This window comes from Epinephelus moara, chromosome 24 (genome assembly GCF_006386435.1).
Source record: "Epinephelus moara isolate mb chromosome 24, YSFRI_EMoa_1.0, whole genome shotgun sequence".
Lineage (NCBI taxonomy): Eukaryota > Metazoa > Chordata > Actinopteri > Perciformes > Serranidae > Epinephelus > Epinephelus moara.
The window spans coordinates 120,252-136,111 of NC_065529.1; the positions used below are offsets into that span (position 1 = coordinate 120,252).

At 42.8% G+C, this 15,860-nt stretch overlaps 1 protein-coding gene across 1 annotated transcript in view; it reads left to right on the forward strand.

Annotated features, from left to right (window-relative positions):
• LOC126386418 (dihydropyridine-sensitive L-type skeletal muscle calcium channel subunit alpha-1-like) overlaps positions 1-15,860 on the forward strand; it is a 509,728-nt gene that overhangs the window by 22,878 nt on the left and 470,990 nt on the right. The window contains 1 exon segment of the mRNA XM_050038752.1: positions 7,256-7,395. Within this exon segment, the coding sequence (XP_049894709.1) occupies positions 7,256-7,395 (140 nt within the window).

Genomic DNA, 15,860 nt, shown 5'->3' on the forward strand with positions numbered 1-15,860 from the left:
TACTGCTTTTATTAGGACTGAATTGAACTTTTTCCTGGACATAAATTCCACCCCAAAACATCGCCACTCATTCTGTGGGACTGTGCCAAAGACTACCTGAGAGGATGTATTATCGCATTATCGAGTGCCAAAAAAAAGGACAAGGAAGCTAAACAAAAGGAACTGGAGGACACAATTAAACAATTGGAACAAAAACACAAAAAGACACCATCCAATGACCTATTTATCCCTCTTAAAAGGGCACGAAGGGAACTCAATGGTATGCTTTCTGATAAAGTAGAGGGTAACCTAAGATTCACAAGACAAAAATATTATGAACACGGTAACAGGGCTAGCAGATTATTGGCGTTTCATTTAAGGAAACAGCAATCGTCAAATATCGTTCAAAAATTAAAGGGCCAGTCTACATTTCTTACGAAGCCGGATGAAATCGGGGACTCATTCGCTGAATTTTATAAAGCCCTCTACCAAAACACAGACACCTGCTCTGATGAACAGATAATAAACTACCTGGCAGACATTAAATTAACTGAATTATCAGACTCAATGATGGAAGAATTAGATGAACCCATAAAAGAAAGAGAGATAGGGTTGGGCGATAATACGGTAATAAGGTATCTCGTGGTATCTAAAAATAGCAACGGTGTCAGTTTCATTACCGTCATTAAAAAAATCTGCCGCTCATATAGGCCTATAGGAGCCTGATATAATATTAAATATAATTTATTTAATGCCTAAATATTGAGGGCTTGTTCAGCACCTATATATGTGTGGTTGAGTTTTCAATTTAATACTATTACACTTTAAAACTAAGAGTAGGCTATAATGTTTCTCTTATAACTGCCCTTAAATGTTGTCGGGAGATGACATTTGATAAAGTTTTTGGATGTGACGTCGTCACGTGGCAGCTCGGACGTGAGAAAGAGAAGAAAACATGGCAAGCCGCGCATCAAGTGAGTTGGTTGTAAAAAAAGAAAAAAACAACTTCACAACTTCTGCAAGCAACAGCAGCAGATCCAGTTGCCATTGGAGTGGAGGAGGGAGAAGCGCAACACGAACCACCGAAAAACAGATGACTCTGGCCGATGTGGTGGCAGGTCCGGTCGGCACCATACAGGAGCCAGCAGGAGCAGAGATAACGGGCTATTGTCGCAACCCTGTTATTCAGGGAGGCGAAGACCCCTTCTCTGGTGGAAATGTGATGGAGCCAGGCGATTTCCTCTGATGTCGAGGGCTGCCTGAAATTACCTGTGCGTTTGTGCCACAAGCTCTCCATCAGAGCGGGTGTTCAGCACCGAGGCCAAAGTTGTCAATCCATTACGTGCCCTGCTCTAGCTGGAAAAAGTAAACATACTGGTTTTTCTGGCGAAAAACCTTGAATAGTTTTGAAGCATATGATGCTGCTATAGTTATCATTATAGTTTGTTTGTTTTATAGTTTGTAAAATTGAATTTCCCCTCGGGGATTAATAAAGTATATAAAAAAAAAAAAAAAAAAAAAAAAAAAAAATTGTTTGTATGTCATTTTCAATGAGGAGTAGCCTGTTCTAATGGACAGAACAGTTGGGACTTGGAGAGGGTGAATTTTTCAAACTAAAGGTAGGCTCTAAAAATAAACCAGCGAAGAGTATTTCCCGTTGCTTCGCAGGATAGGATTATATATGCCCATTTTTGGTTATGCCTTGTTAATTATTGTTCTGTTTTTCTTATTTGATAAGCCCTAGTACTGGATGCTGTAGAGCTGTGCTTTTATTTATGTTGATAGGTTCTAAAAATAAACCAGCGGACTTTACCAGTTGCGGTCTGAGGATACGCTGTATAGCACACATTATCATTACTGCCGTTGTTATTTATTGTTACTTTTTTATTATTTGATAAGCCTATAAGTATTGGATGCTAAAGGGCTGTGTATTAATTTAATTGATTTGTGTGTGGACTGTAGCCCACAGACAATTTGTTGTTATTTCATTCTGTTTGGTTGACTGATGCATTTGCACTTTTTTAAATATTTGTTAATAAAAGTTGTTAATGTTGTACATGTTTTGTTGTTAATTTTCAGTATTCTTAGGCCTATATAATGTTTGCTATTCTGTTTCTGAACGGTATAGGCACAAGCAAACATTTTGGCGACTCCCTCTGAGCCCTTCAAAGTGATTTTAATTAGTCACGGTAATACCGTATACCCTGGGAAAATGTGGGGAAGGTTTAACGGAAACAAAATTTGGATAACGCCCAACTCTAAAGAGAGATACAAGAAATAATTTCGAAATTGAAAAGCAATAAAAGCCCAGGCCCTGTGGGCTTTGCTAATGAGTTTTATAAAGATGTAATATCTCCCTTATTATTAAATGCCTACCATCATGCTTTAGAATCTGGTACTATGGCCCCCTCCTGGAATGACGCATCGATAGTGGTGATACATAAAGAGGGCAAAAATCCCACAGAATGCCAATCATACTGACCCATATCATAACTGAACGGAGACCTTCGCATTTTAACTACTATCCTGGCTAGGCGAGTGAGCAAGATTAGTACACATATCATACATCCAGACCAAACTGGATTTATCAATGGAAGGTAGTACGGAAACAATATTCGAAGACTGTTGAACTTAATAACATATTCACAAGGCAGGAAACAGGAAGCAATGATACTATAGTTAGATGCATAATAAAGCATTTGACCGTGTGTCTTGGTCATTCTTACTTCAAACACTGAAAAAATTTGAATTTGGCCCCAATTTCTTAAAGTGGATACAAACACTATATTCAAGCCCGCAGGCTTCAATTAAAGTAAATGGATATAAATCGAAAGCTTTCACACTACAGCGCGGTTGCAGGTAGGGATGTGCATTATCTCCCGTTATTCGCGATCAGTATAGAACCACTCGCTCAGCTTATCAGGGAAGACGTTAAAATTAAAGGTCTGATGATAAGAAATGGAGAGGAGCACAAAATATCACTATATGCTGATGATATCCTGCTCTATCTGACAGAGCCTGCATCAACAGTCCCCCATTTGAAAGAGATTATCTCCAAATTTGGCTATTACTCAGGATATAAAGTAAACTTAGACAAAACTGAAGCTATGAGTATAGGTAGTAAAATTCAATCGCAGTTTGTAACGGAAAGTGGTTTCAGGTGGCCCACAGAGGGTATCAAATATCTCAGAATATATATTCCCCCATCACTTAAAAAACTATATGACGCAAATTATGAGAAAATAATTAGAAATATCAGCAATGATATGGACAGATGGACGGCACTGCCTTTATCCCTACTAGTACATATAGAGAGCATACGGATGAATATATTGCCCAGACTGCTCTATCCATTCCAAATGCTTCCACTTGAAATCCCCAAATCCACATTTATTAAATTAGACTGACTGTTCGCTAGATTCATTTGGCAAGGTAGACGGCCAAGAATTAGACTCAAAACTCTGCAATTCTCTAAAAAAATGGAAGGATTAGGTCTCCCAAACCTTAGATATTACTTCTGGGCAACACATTTGAAGCCGTTAACAGTATGGGTTGAAGACCGCACAGATACGAGGTGGCTTAACATTGAAAAATTTCACTGCCAACAACCTCAAGATGGCTCTCTGGAAAAGACTGAAATGGGAGTGTGGATTTTGTCTACCTTAAAAATATGGAGAGAAATACAATCCACATTTAAGTTACCAAAATCAGTGTGCTCCCTAACAAGCATTGGCTCATTAAAAGATTTTATACCGGCCCAATTAGATGTAGGATTTAGAAGATGGTCAGAGGAAGGACTCAACTATATTCATCAATTGTGCGAAGGAGGCACTCTGAAGTCATTCGAGAAATTAAGACACGACTTTCACCTCCCAGGGACTGACTTTTTTAAGTACCTACAATTAAGACACCTTCTAACAAAACATAAGGACTGTAATAAAATTATAAATCCAACAGGAGTAGAGACATACCGTTAAAAGGGTTTTTTTGGGGAGTTTTTCCTTATCCGCTGCAAGGGTCCTAAGGACAGAGGGATGTCGGATGCTGTAAAGCCCTGTGAGGCAAATTGTGATTTGTGATATTGGGCTTTATAAATAAAATTGATTGAAATTGAAAATTACAATTAAGGAAAGATAGAGGAAGACTGATCTCTAATATATACCAGGAATTTCTATGTATGAATCAGATTAGTTCGACACACATTAAAGAAAGATGGGAGGCCGAGATGCAAAAAGAAATATCAAGTGAGGACTGGGAACAAATCTGCCTTGAAGCCCACATGGTAACCAATGCTAATATAGTTCAAATGGAAAATAATTGTCAGATACTTTCAGAAACCACAGATAACTGCAAAGATGAGTCCAACACACACTAACAAATGTTGGCGAAACTGGCAGATATACAGGTAACCATCTCCACATATTCTGGTCTTCTATTCCCTCAGGACCCACAAACCGCCCTACTCGGGCTGAAACCCAAAGGTGGACTTATAGAGGGAAGAGCAGCAGAATATTTATTACAGATTTTGTTAACTGCAGCATTAAAATGTATGACAATCAACTGGCTGAAGACTGAACCACCCGCATATAACCAGTGGATTCAAAGGATTTGGGAAATTTATATGGTGGAGCAGATAACCTATTCTTTGAGGTTACAAAAAAATATTTTTGTCAAGAGATGGAGCCCTATGATGAAACTAACCAGTCTTAAAGTTAGTACAGCAGTTGGAGTAACTTCCAAAGTACAGTAAAAGTAAAAGGTTTACCCTGTCAGGACTACTAATATGCTTCATGAATTCATTGACAAAATGCATGTGTTCACACAATAAATAAGATATATAGGAATTAAAATGAGCTCCTTGTGTTGTCAATTGGCAATCAACTTTGAAATTCAAGCTAGCTACTCAATCCTTCTATCCATGCACATATTTGGTAGGCTAATGCAAACAAACTGAACACAGAATTTGCACCAATTTATGAATTAAATAAAGTTGTTACTCACCAAATAATTAGTAAGATGGAGATGGATGAAGAAAAGAAAACATGAACAAGAATATTGTTGTTCCAAGTAGCAGTATTAAGACTCTTTCCTTTGCAACCAAAGATGAGCTCTCTACAGCCGTCGAGGTTGGCTGTCGCCCTACAATGGCTAAACAACTAAAAGTGGACTCGCTGCTCCTTTTTCTTAGGCCTCTGCCTGAAAATATAGTCCCATGATGAAATAATTTTTATTCTGCAAGTACAAGGTCAATATGAATAACTTTGATTTCAAACAAAAGGTAGCACTTGGGAAATCATTCCACATTATTCCTGAGCCCATCCTGGACTCCCATCAGTATTTTGCCTGGTCTTGCTAGCCCCATTCTGCACTTCCAAGTTATCATCATCGGGCGTCATGTCAGTATGTGTCTGTTGCTCTATAAATCTATGGTCACAAACTTCATTAGGCTGTGCTTCTGCGCTTTCCCACTGTGAGGATAGTAGTCCCTGTGAGCTGGGCTATTCTCCTGTAGCCAACAATGATTCCCTTCTCACACCTTGAGTCCTGTTTTCTTGTCTTGTTTATAGGCATAACATGTTGTTCCAAACTTCAGTCAACCAAGACTGTATGCGTGCTAGGAGCAGAAACTGTACATTTTCTGTGAAAACGGAAATATAGACCCAATAGACCCAATACATGTAATAGTCACTTAAACTGTTATGAATCCTGTATAATTCAAAAAAACGTGGAGAAGAATTGGTAAAGGTGTTGGGGGCAGGGAAGGGCAAAAGAGGTAAGGAGAGGAAAAGATATCTGCCAGCTCCAAGCAAGAAAGGCTTTCAAAGTGTCTCATCACAGCCTCTTTCAGGAGCCTACAATGGAAGAGGACGTCATTAGATGAGATAAGGGCTGTTGATTTGGCTTCACAGTGGACTGGGAAACCATTTGAACACTGATAGCCACCAATGGTGGGAAAGCCACAGTGTTTGTAGGTGCCATTTTTGGGGGATCCAGGTCAGGATGAGCCAGAGCTGCATCAGCCTGGTGAAATAAGGCACATACAGATAGGGATGTGTTGGCAAGCCTTAGGTATGTCTGACAGCTTGTTTCTTTGATATTTTAAAATCAAGTTGTTCAGTGACTGAAATCTGTATCTATTTAACAGGTATTGTTAAAATTCCCAAGCCCAAAAAGTACATCATACAATGTAATAAAACTGGATGAAAGTCAGTTTATGACAAGGCTCTATGGTCACTGCGATCAGCTGATGGACACACTGGAGAAGGAGATCACAGAGGCCTAAAAGAGAAGGGAGAACAACTCTAAAGCGATAATGTTGTAGATGCTTTTATGACAGGGTAAGTTGGTCTAAGTACAGCTTACATATTTACAAGGTCAGAACCTACCAAAATGGTCCCAAAACTGGGCCCACTATGAAGATCAGACTCAGGTAGGAACACCGCTAGTAAGAAGTAAACAAATCACAAATGATCAGCTTTGCAATTGTTTGATGAGGAGGAAATGCACTCAACGTGTTTGTAAGACATAAGGATATAAACGCTGAATTAAAAGATAGATCTAATTTCTTTACAAGAAAGATCCAGCATAAATCATGTTGTCATACTAATTTGTGGTTTTTGCCTCATAAATCCTGCACGTATCTTTTTGTTTATCTATGGCTTGTGGTGATTTATCAGTTTATTTAAATAAATGTACTAATTTTAATTGGATTATATTCAAGGACAAGGACTCGAGGACAATCTTAGGCTTATATATCAGTTTAACACTCCTGGGAGGCGCAGTCTGTGCTGTATGCATTTAAAACAGACATTTGCTGCATGCCTCCACTGAAATGGGAGAGGGCATAAAACATTCCAATGGTGTGTCAGTTTGTAAGTGACATGAATAGACCAGTGTATAGATTAGTGTGACGTGTAGCATTGAACTCTCATAAGAAACATGAGCAGAGGAGGTCATTTCACTCCTCAACCAACAGCGTAAGCCCCAAGTGAAACAAGAAAAAGTCACAAAGCCTGTTGAATAAAACACACACACACACACACACACACACAAACAAAACAAACACAAAAAAGCAGTAAAACCTGTAAGGCACAGGTACAACAATATGCTTAACTTAATAACTTCAGCTCTATCCCTGACAAAGTCTGATATGTTTTATATATACATATTACATTGTTTTTAATATATTAAAACCAAAACCTTGCACAAAACAATACTAATAAAAACATTTGAGACTAACTTGTATATGCGAGTAACAACTGCTGTTGTTTTACAGGAAAGCCTGGAGTACATCTTCCTCATCATCTTCTCTGTAGAGTGTTTCCTGAAGATTGTTGCCTATGGATTTCTTTTTCATGCAGACGCATACTTAAGAAACTGCTGGAACATTCTGGACTTTGTTTGTGTATCTGTTGGGTAAGTTGATAAGATTGTGTTGAGTCTACTTAGTAATTTAATATTCTGGCCATATAACTATATGCAGTGTTTTGTTGTGTCATTGCTTTGTAAAATAGTGATCAAGATAGTGGTCAAGAGGCATAACCTCTTGGCATGAGTTGACATGCCAAGAGGGTTCAGGGTTAGATGTTTGGCCCTGGTCCATTCTCTTGTGGAAGTTCTCCCCTCATCCCTATGGTTTCCCAGCAAGTGCTCAGGTTTTGCCTGTCCTCTGATGAAGCCCAGTCCCCAAAATATAGGCTATTTGATTTAAAGTAACAAGGTTATGAGGCAGTTACAAGACAAGATCTCCCCAGGGTGTTCTCAGTCATATAAGTAGCAGTCTAACAGATATGGCATGCTGACAGCAATGTTTTCATTCAACCATAAATATAGGAAGTCACTATTTACTGTGTTGAACCCATNATATATATATATATATATATATATATATATATATATATTTATATACCAAGATTATGCAGGTACACTGTCTTAAATATCATCAACATTGTCATGAGCTAGTTAGTCAACTTATCTTGTATTCTTCTGTGGATTTCTATGTACTTTGTGTGTCTGTTTATCTGTCAGTAGGTCTGTCCATCTGTCAGCTTGTCTTTCTAGTTATTTAGCTAACTTAGTTGAATGTAACATTAGCTAGCTTATTGCATATATTCTGTCAAGTTTATGCTTTGTGTTCAGCTCCTGTTTTATTTTGAAATGTGCTCTCATTGTGTTTAGTGTTTCTTGTACTTCCTGAGTTTTCCTGCCTTGGTTGCAGGGCCGCCCCTCCCTAAACGCAGAACACGCGCTGTGCGTAGGGCCTCATCTTCCATGGGGGGCCACATTTTGCGCGAGGGGACGCATTTGCGCAATGGATGCGCATATGCGCAATGGACGCGCATATGCGCAATGGATGCGCATATGTGCTACCGTGAGGCGCGCGTAGAATCAGCTCGAGGAAGGAGAGAAGAGACCTGTAATCTGACCACACATGCATGCGTCGCTGCAATGATTGACAGCACTCGACATCTGACCAATCAGAGGGGTGAGCTGGCAGGAACTTGCAGAGCTGCAGCAGGTGAAGAGTTGTCGACATGTTGTCCAAAAGACATCACGAGTCAGGAGCAAGCAAGGGGTAAAAAAAAGGCAAAACAAGAGGAAGCTTGTGCTTCACTTGAAGGTGGGTATGTTGTTGAAATTAAACTTTGTGGCACAAACACCTAAGCTGCTACTCATTAGATAGGAATCTCTGTCTCCAGTCTCTGTCTAGACTGGAGAATTTTTTTTTTCCAGTGGCCCTGATTAACATTTATTGAATGTCTTGTTAACGCCCTATGCATTCACCTCTGATGAAAAGGAGTGGTAAAATGACCAGTTGGTGGTCGTATATATTGATAGGCTATAAACTTTAGCCAATATATAATATATTGGCTAAAGTTTATAGCCTATCAATTTATGTTGTTAATATAAGTTTTCGACTATTTTTATGGTGGTAAATGTCACCATCTGTTGGTGAATTTAATTCATAACAGTCAGCTTTTGAGGAGACAGAGAAATACTGATTGAAATGAGTGTGTAACTGATGCATTTGTTGACAGAGGGAACTAAACTTGAATGGAAAGTTTGAAATATCAGTCTGTTTGATCCTGAATTAGTATGTTTTCTTAGGACTGTAGTCTGTACGTAATAATAATAATAATAATAATAATACAACAATAATGATAATAATAATAGTAATAATAATAATAATAATAATAATAATAATAATAATGCAATAAAATTTTGCTTAGGGCCCCAATTTGGTCAGGGGCAGCCCTGCTTGGTTGATAACCTCATGTGTTTCACCTGTGTCTCGTTCCACTCACCTGTGTGTAGTTAGTAAACAGCCCATGTGTGTTTAATGCCCAGTGTTTTGTCATCGTTATGAAAACACACGCACATCCACAAACAAAATTGTGCAGGTGCTGAGCCAAACATGTCTGAAACTAAAAAAAATGAAAAGAGCTCGCACACTGCAGGGCCCCTATTCAGTGAGATTTATTTCACGTAGTAGTGACAACGTTTCAGGCTACCAGCTTCATTTGAAACAGACTACATTATAAAAGGGCCGTTATTAATTAATCCCTCTGTGTTTTTATATTTTTACTTTATATCCACTCCCGTTGGCTTGATAAAGTTAATGCATGTTATTCAAACTCAACAGTTCCTGAACTTGTTTCAAATTAAAAGTCCCTTATAACCTCGGCTGAGAGAATCCCTCCATTATCTAAATAGGCTTTTATTGTGAAACATTTCTAGGAACTTGTTGTGAAGGATACAGTAGCTTGTATGTTTACATACTGCACTTCAAATAGAGCTCCTGCCAACTGCTGGTGCATTTTAGGTGACTACAACAACATTCTGGCTGGCACATGAACAGACACAGTGACTGAAATAATAGTAAAAGTAATAAAAATAGGACAAGAATAAACCGATGACATCACACACGTCGCGAAAGACGACCTGGGATAATTAGTGTGTACCATCGTCTAGTGTGTCATGTCTGTCGGCCAAGTCATGTAGTGTGAACCAGGCATAAATCCTCCTTTACCGTTTCTCCCTCTTGCATGTCGCTCATTTTCAGTGTGTGACTGCAGCGTATGCGTGAGAGGGGGAGGGGCTGCTGCGTGCTCAGACATCATGAGCAGCAGCTGACCTCTGTAGAGGGTTTGCAGGAGCTGCATGTCAGACAGGACAATTTCAAAATTGGCATGATGGACCAGTTACAAGAACCATCCGCCCAGATGTAGCAAAGTCTTGCTCTCTTGAATGCCTCAGCAACTGCTCAGCCTTCTCCTCAACTAAGGGAGGGAAGGCTCTCCTCAACCCTCTCTTCACCCTGAGCCCCATCTTCCAAGTATTAAGGGGTATGACAGGGATCCTTCTACTTGCTGCTCCTTCTTGTCACTGTGTTCTATGACTTTTGAACCACAACATCACTCTTACCATCCGAGAGCTCCTGTGTGACATTTATGATAACCCACGTAACAGGAAGAGCTTGAGAGTAGGCAGCAGAGTGGGACAAGCAATCTGTCACATGTCACTTGGCAAAAAGTTTTGCAGAGGCCCTCTGTAAGGTCTTCAACCGCTGGACCTCAGGCAGAGAGGCAGCTAGGGGCTGTTGGCCTTGAGGCAGGGCAAGGAAGCTGTTGAGTGGCAGATCATGCTATCAGCTTCCGCACCCTGGCAGCAGAGAGCGAGCAGGATAAAAATTTAATTCAATTCAATTTAATTTAATTTAATTTAATTTAATTTTATATACTTTATTAATCCCTGAGGGAAAATTAAATTTTTTCACTCCGTTGTCAATTACACACTGGTCCGAACAAACACATGCACAAACAGGACCTATACATGCACTAAGTGGAGAGATGTCAGAGTGGGGCTGCCCATGACAGGTGCTCCGAGCAGTTGGGGGGTTTGGTGCCTTGCTCAAGGGCACCTCGGCAGTGCCCAGGAGGTGAACTGGCACCTCTCCAGCTACCAGTCCACACTCCATATTTTGGTCCGGACAGGGACTTGAGCAGGCGACCCTCCGGTTCCCAACCCAAGTCCCTGTGGACTGAGTTAGTGCTGCCCCAATTCTGTGGTGGCTGACAAGACTGACAATCAACTCCATGAGAAGAAGATGGAGAGAGCTTGAGTCATCAGAAGACCAATAGGCCGCTGGGAGCAGTCACTATCATCGTTTTCAGTTCTTCCCTCTGGTCCAGCAACACCGGCGAACAGCACCACAGTGCCTCCCAGTAGATGGGAGGAACCCATGCAGCTGGGGTGCACCCGCCTCTCTCAAGTCGAATGACAGTGAGCCTGAAGGAAGGGAGCTGCATCTACTGTGGGCAGCTGGGTCATTTCTTGGTTTCACATTCAGTAAAAGACTGAGTTCATCAATAAGGAGAGGGTTATTGGTGAGCCGAACCTCTATTTCTCTAAATCTCTCCAGACCTCTAACTCGTGCTTGTCTGACCTCTCCAGTGTCCCCCTGGGACTGGCTGTACAGTGGATTTGGAAGCTGTTAAGCGCTTCATGGACCGTGGGTGAGCTAAACAGCTCCAGCTGATCCTGGAACCTCTCTCATATCTTTGGGAGGCCAATAGTCTGGATGGCAGGTAACCACTCTGAGTTGCACTCATTCTTTGTCATTGATTCACCAGATGGGGTTTCCCGCCATGTGGCATGTGCAGCATGTTTTTCAGTGCCTGCTGGAGAATCAGCTGTTTGTAAAAGCTGAAAAGTGCAAATTACACCAGCAGTCCTCAAGCTGAGGAGGCTTCCAGTCACTTAGGCAGTGGTTCTTCGACGCCTCTGAAATGGGTGTGAGGGTAGACCTCTCCTAACGCTCTCCCAATGATAACAAGGTTCACCCCTGTGCTTTCTTTTCCAGGAAACTTTCCCCTGCTGAGAGAAACTATGATGTGGGCAACTGAAAACCGCTGGCTGTCAAGCTGGCTCCTGAGGAATAGAGACATTGTCTGGACAAGGCTGAGCTGAGATTTGATTTCAATTTGTCATATCACCCTGGCTCCAGGAAAACCAAGCCAGATGCCCTTTCCTGTCAGTTCGAGCCTGAGGTCACCCCCAGCTCACCTGCCATCCTTTTGTGTCATTGGAGCTGTGACATTGGGCATTGCTGATGAGGTTGGATGAGCATTTGAGGGAGTGGAGATTCCTGAAGGCTGCCCCTGTTAATCAGCTATATGTTGTGTCTACACTACATTCCTGAGTCCTACAGTGGGGGCATTCCTCCAACCTCAGCTGTCATTCCGCGTTTGGCACACTGTCAGCCTCCTACTGCAGTGTTTCTAGTGGCCTGCATTAATGGAGGATGTCCGGGAGTTCAATGCTGCCTGCTCCACCTGTGCCTAAAATAAAAAAGTCCCACCAGTGGCCTCCCAGTTTGTTACACCCTGGTCACACGTCCTTAGATTTTGTCGCTGGACTGCCTCTGTCTGAAGGTAACACAGTTGTACTCACCGTTGTGGATCCATTTTCTTAAATTGTTCATTTTGTCCCTCTGTCTAAACTCCCCTTTTCCAAAGAGACACCAGAGGTTATGTTATCTCATGTATTTCGTCTGGACTCCCTCAGGATGATGTGTCAGACCGGGGTTCCCACATTGCCTCTTGGTTTTGGAATGAGATCTGTAGGCTTATCAAGGCCACAGCCAGCCTATCTTCTGGATTCCACCCCCAGTGTAACAGCCAGACAGAACGTTACAACCAAGAGCTGGAGACAGGACTCTGCTGTGCAGTGTCTCAAAATCCCTCCTTTTTGGAGCAAGCATTTTATTTGAATTGAGTATGTTTATAACTCTCCCTGTCTCAGCCGCAGGCGTCTCCCCCTTCCAGTGTGTGCATGGGTATCAGCCGCCCCTGTTCTCAGAGCTTGAGGAGGAGGTTGTGGTACCATCTGCTCAGGCCTTGGTGTACTGCAGTCACCTCACCAGAAGAAGAGCCTGAACAGTGCTCCTACGCACCTCCTGTCACTAAAACTCCTCACTACAGGATTGGCCAGAGAGTCTGACTTTCCACTTAAGACCTTCCCCTACTGTATGCCTGGAATCACGTAAGTTGGCATCAAGATTTGTAGGCCCCACCTCTAAGGTGTCACTGGCAGTCCAGCTCAAGCTCCTAAAGACTATGAGGGTCCATCTAACCTTCTGTGTTTCTAAGATCAAGTCATTCAAAACCAGTTCAGAACCAGTTTGCATCTATTTTGTCTTACCACTGCCCCCTGGAGGATACAAGTGGAACTATGAAACACCCAAATGCCCCAGGGTTCCCTCAGCTGCCTGTTGAAGACTACAGATTTCTAGCTGAGTTGAGTTTACACTGGACTAAAAGCAGCATTACCACCTTGAGAGCCTAAAGGTGTCTCAGGAACTCTCTGCTAAGACCAGGCAACAGTCTGACAGCCCCCTGTGGGTCCAGGTATGACAGTCAAAGGTATTTAGGGAGGCATGTGATGTATTTGGACTAGTGGAAGTGAAATGCTGTGATATTGACTCTGTTGCTGAGGTTCAGCACCAGTCAGATGTCAGGCCACACTTAGGAAGAGTTATAAATATTACAGGCAGGTTCAGGGCTAGCTTGCCATTAGCAGGCTGGAGTGATGTGACTGTAACTCACACATACATAAGGCTGCATTGTTTACTCCAGAGCCCAGCTGATCGCGCTGAGTCCAGCTGGCTTGGAGACCAGAACATCAGGGATCCCCCCTGAAAAAACACATAGAGGATGCAGGGGAGGATTTAAAAAGTGGACAGCAGCATTGAGACAACGGAAGCTTATGGAGAAGAGGTGATATAAGCCGTGTCTCATCTCTCTCATCATGGGCAACGTGAGGTCGCTGGCAAATAAGATGGATGAGCTAACAGCAGTCGCCACCAGTCAAGAGTGATGTGCTTTACTGAGACATGGCTGCACCAGGACGTACCCGACGACAACGTCTCCATCAGCGGCTTTCAGACTGTTCAGGCCAACTGGAATTGCACCGGGAGCAGTAAGCGCAAAGGAGGGGGGCTTGCTGTTCTAGTCAACAACCGATGGTGCAGGCCTGCCCACATTACTATCAAGGAAGGAATCTGTTGCCCAGACATTGAACTGTCTGCTGTTGGACTCAGGCCGTATTATTTGCCCAGGGAGTTTTCACATGCCATTTCGGTGACTGTTTACACCCCCCCCTTCGTCGGCATGTGACATCATTCACTCCGCCATAGCCCATCTGCAGACACAACTGCAGTTTTCATAGCTATCTGGGTGACGTCAAACATGTCACCATTGCAACAACATTGCCAAACTTCACTCAGTATGTGAGCTGTCCTACAAGATAAGGGAGAACCCTGGACTTGCTTTATGCAAATGCCAAGGATGCATACAACTGCTCCCCCCCTGCCCCTCTGGGTAGGTCAGACCACAACCTCGTGCACCTCTACCCCTGCTATGTACCTCTAGTTAGGAGCCAGCCTGCGACCATGAGGACAGTGAGGAGATGGTTGGAGGAGGCTTATGAGACACTACAAGACTGTTTAGAGGTGACAGACTGGTAGGCACTCTGTGAGCCGCATGGGAAGGACAATGATGGGCTCACAGGGTGCATCACGGAGTATATCAGTTTCTGTGTGGACTCTACTGTCCCAGCCAGGACTGTCCATTGTTATCCAAATAACAAAACGCGGGTAACAAAGGACATCAAAGCTATCCTCAACGCAAAGAAGAGGGCCTTCAGAGCTGGTAACAGGGAGGAGATGAGAACAATACAGGGGGAACTGAAGATCAAGAAGGCAAAGGAGAGGTACAGGAAGAAGCTGGAGTGGAAACTCCAGCAGAACAACATAAGAGAGGTCTGGAGTGGAATGAGGGCCATTACTGGCTTCAGGACCAACAACAACAGAGGAGTCGAACTCAGCGTGGACATGGCCAGTGAACTGAATCTGTTTTTTAACAGATTGTAGACTACCTGACAGGCAGACCACAGTATGTGCACTTGCAACACTGTGTGTCAGACAGAGTGGTCAGCAATACCAGGGCCACGCAGGGGACTGTCCTCTCTCCCTTCCTCTTCACTCTCTACACCACGGACTTCAGCTCTTGCACTGAGACCTGCCATCTTCAGAATTTTAACTGATGAGTCTGCTATAGTTGGATGTATCAGCAAGGGCGATGCGGATGAGTACAGGGCTGCTGTGGATAACTTTGTCGCATGGTGTGAGCAGATCCATCTGCAGCTCAGCGTGGCAAAGACAAAGGAACTGGTTGTGGATCTGAGGAGGACCAAGACACCAGTGACCCCTGTTTCCATCCAGGAGGTCAGTGTGGACATTGTAGAGGACTATAAGTACCTGGGGGTACACATTGACAACAAACTGGACTGTGCTAAGAACACTGACGCTCTCTACAGGAAGGGCAAGAGCCGTCTCTATTTTCTGAGGCAACTGAGGTCCTTCAACATCTGCCGGACTATGCTCAGGATTTTCTGTCTGTCTGTGGTAGCCAGTGCTATCCTCTATGCTGTTGTGTGCTGGGGCAGCAGGCTGAGGGTGGCGGATGCCAACAGACTCAACAAACTGATCCGCAAGGCCAGTGACATTGTGGGAATGGAGTGTGACTCTCTGATGGTGGTGTCAGAGAGGAGGATGCTGTCTAAGCTACGAACTATCTTGGACAATGTCTCACACCCGCTCCACCATGTGCTGGTCAGGCACAAGAGTATTTTCAGTGGGAGACTCATACCACCAAAAAGTACCACTGAAAGCCACCGTAAATCATTCCTGCCTGTGGCCATCAAACTGTACAACTCCTCTCTCTGGGTGGCTCTGAGACTATTTCACAACAATCAATCAATCAATCAATCAATCAATCAATCAATATTCACCCTGACTGTATATATTCTGTTTGTGTAAA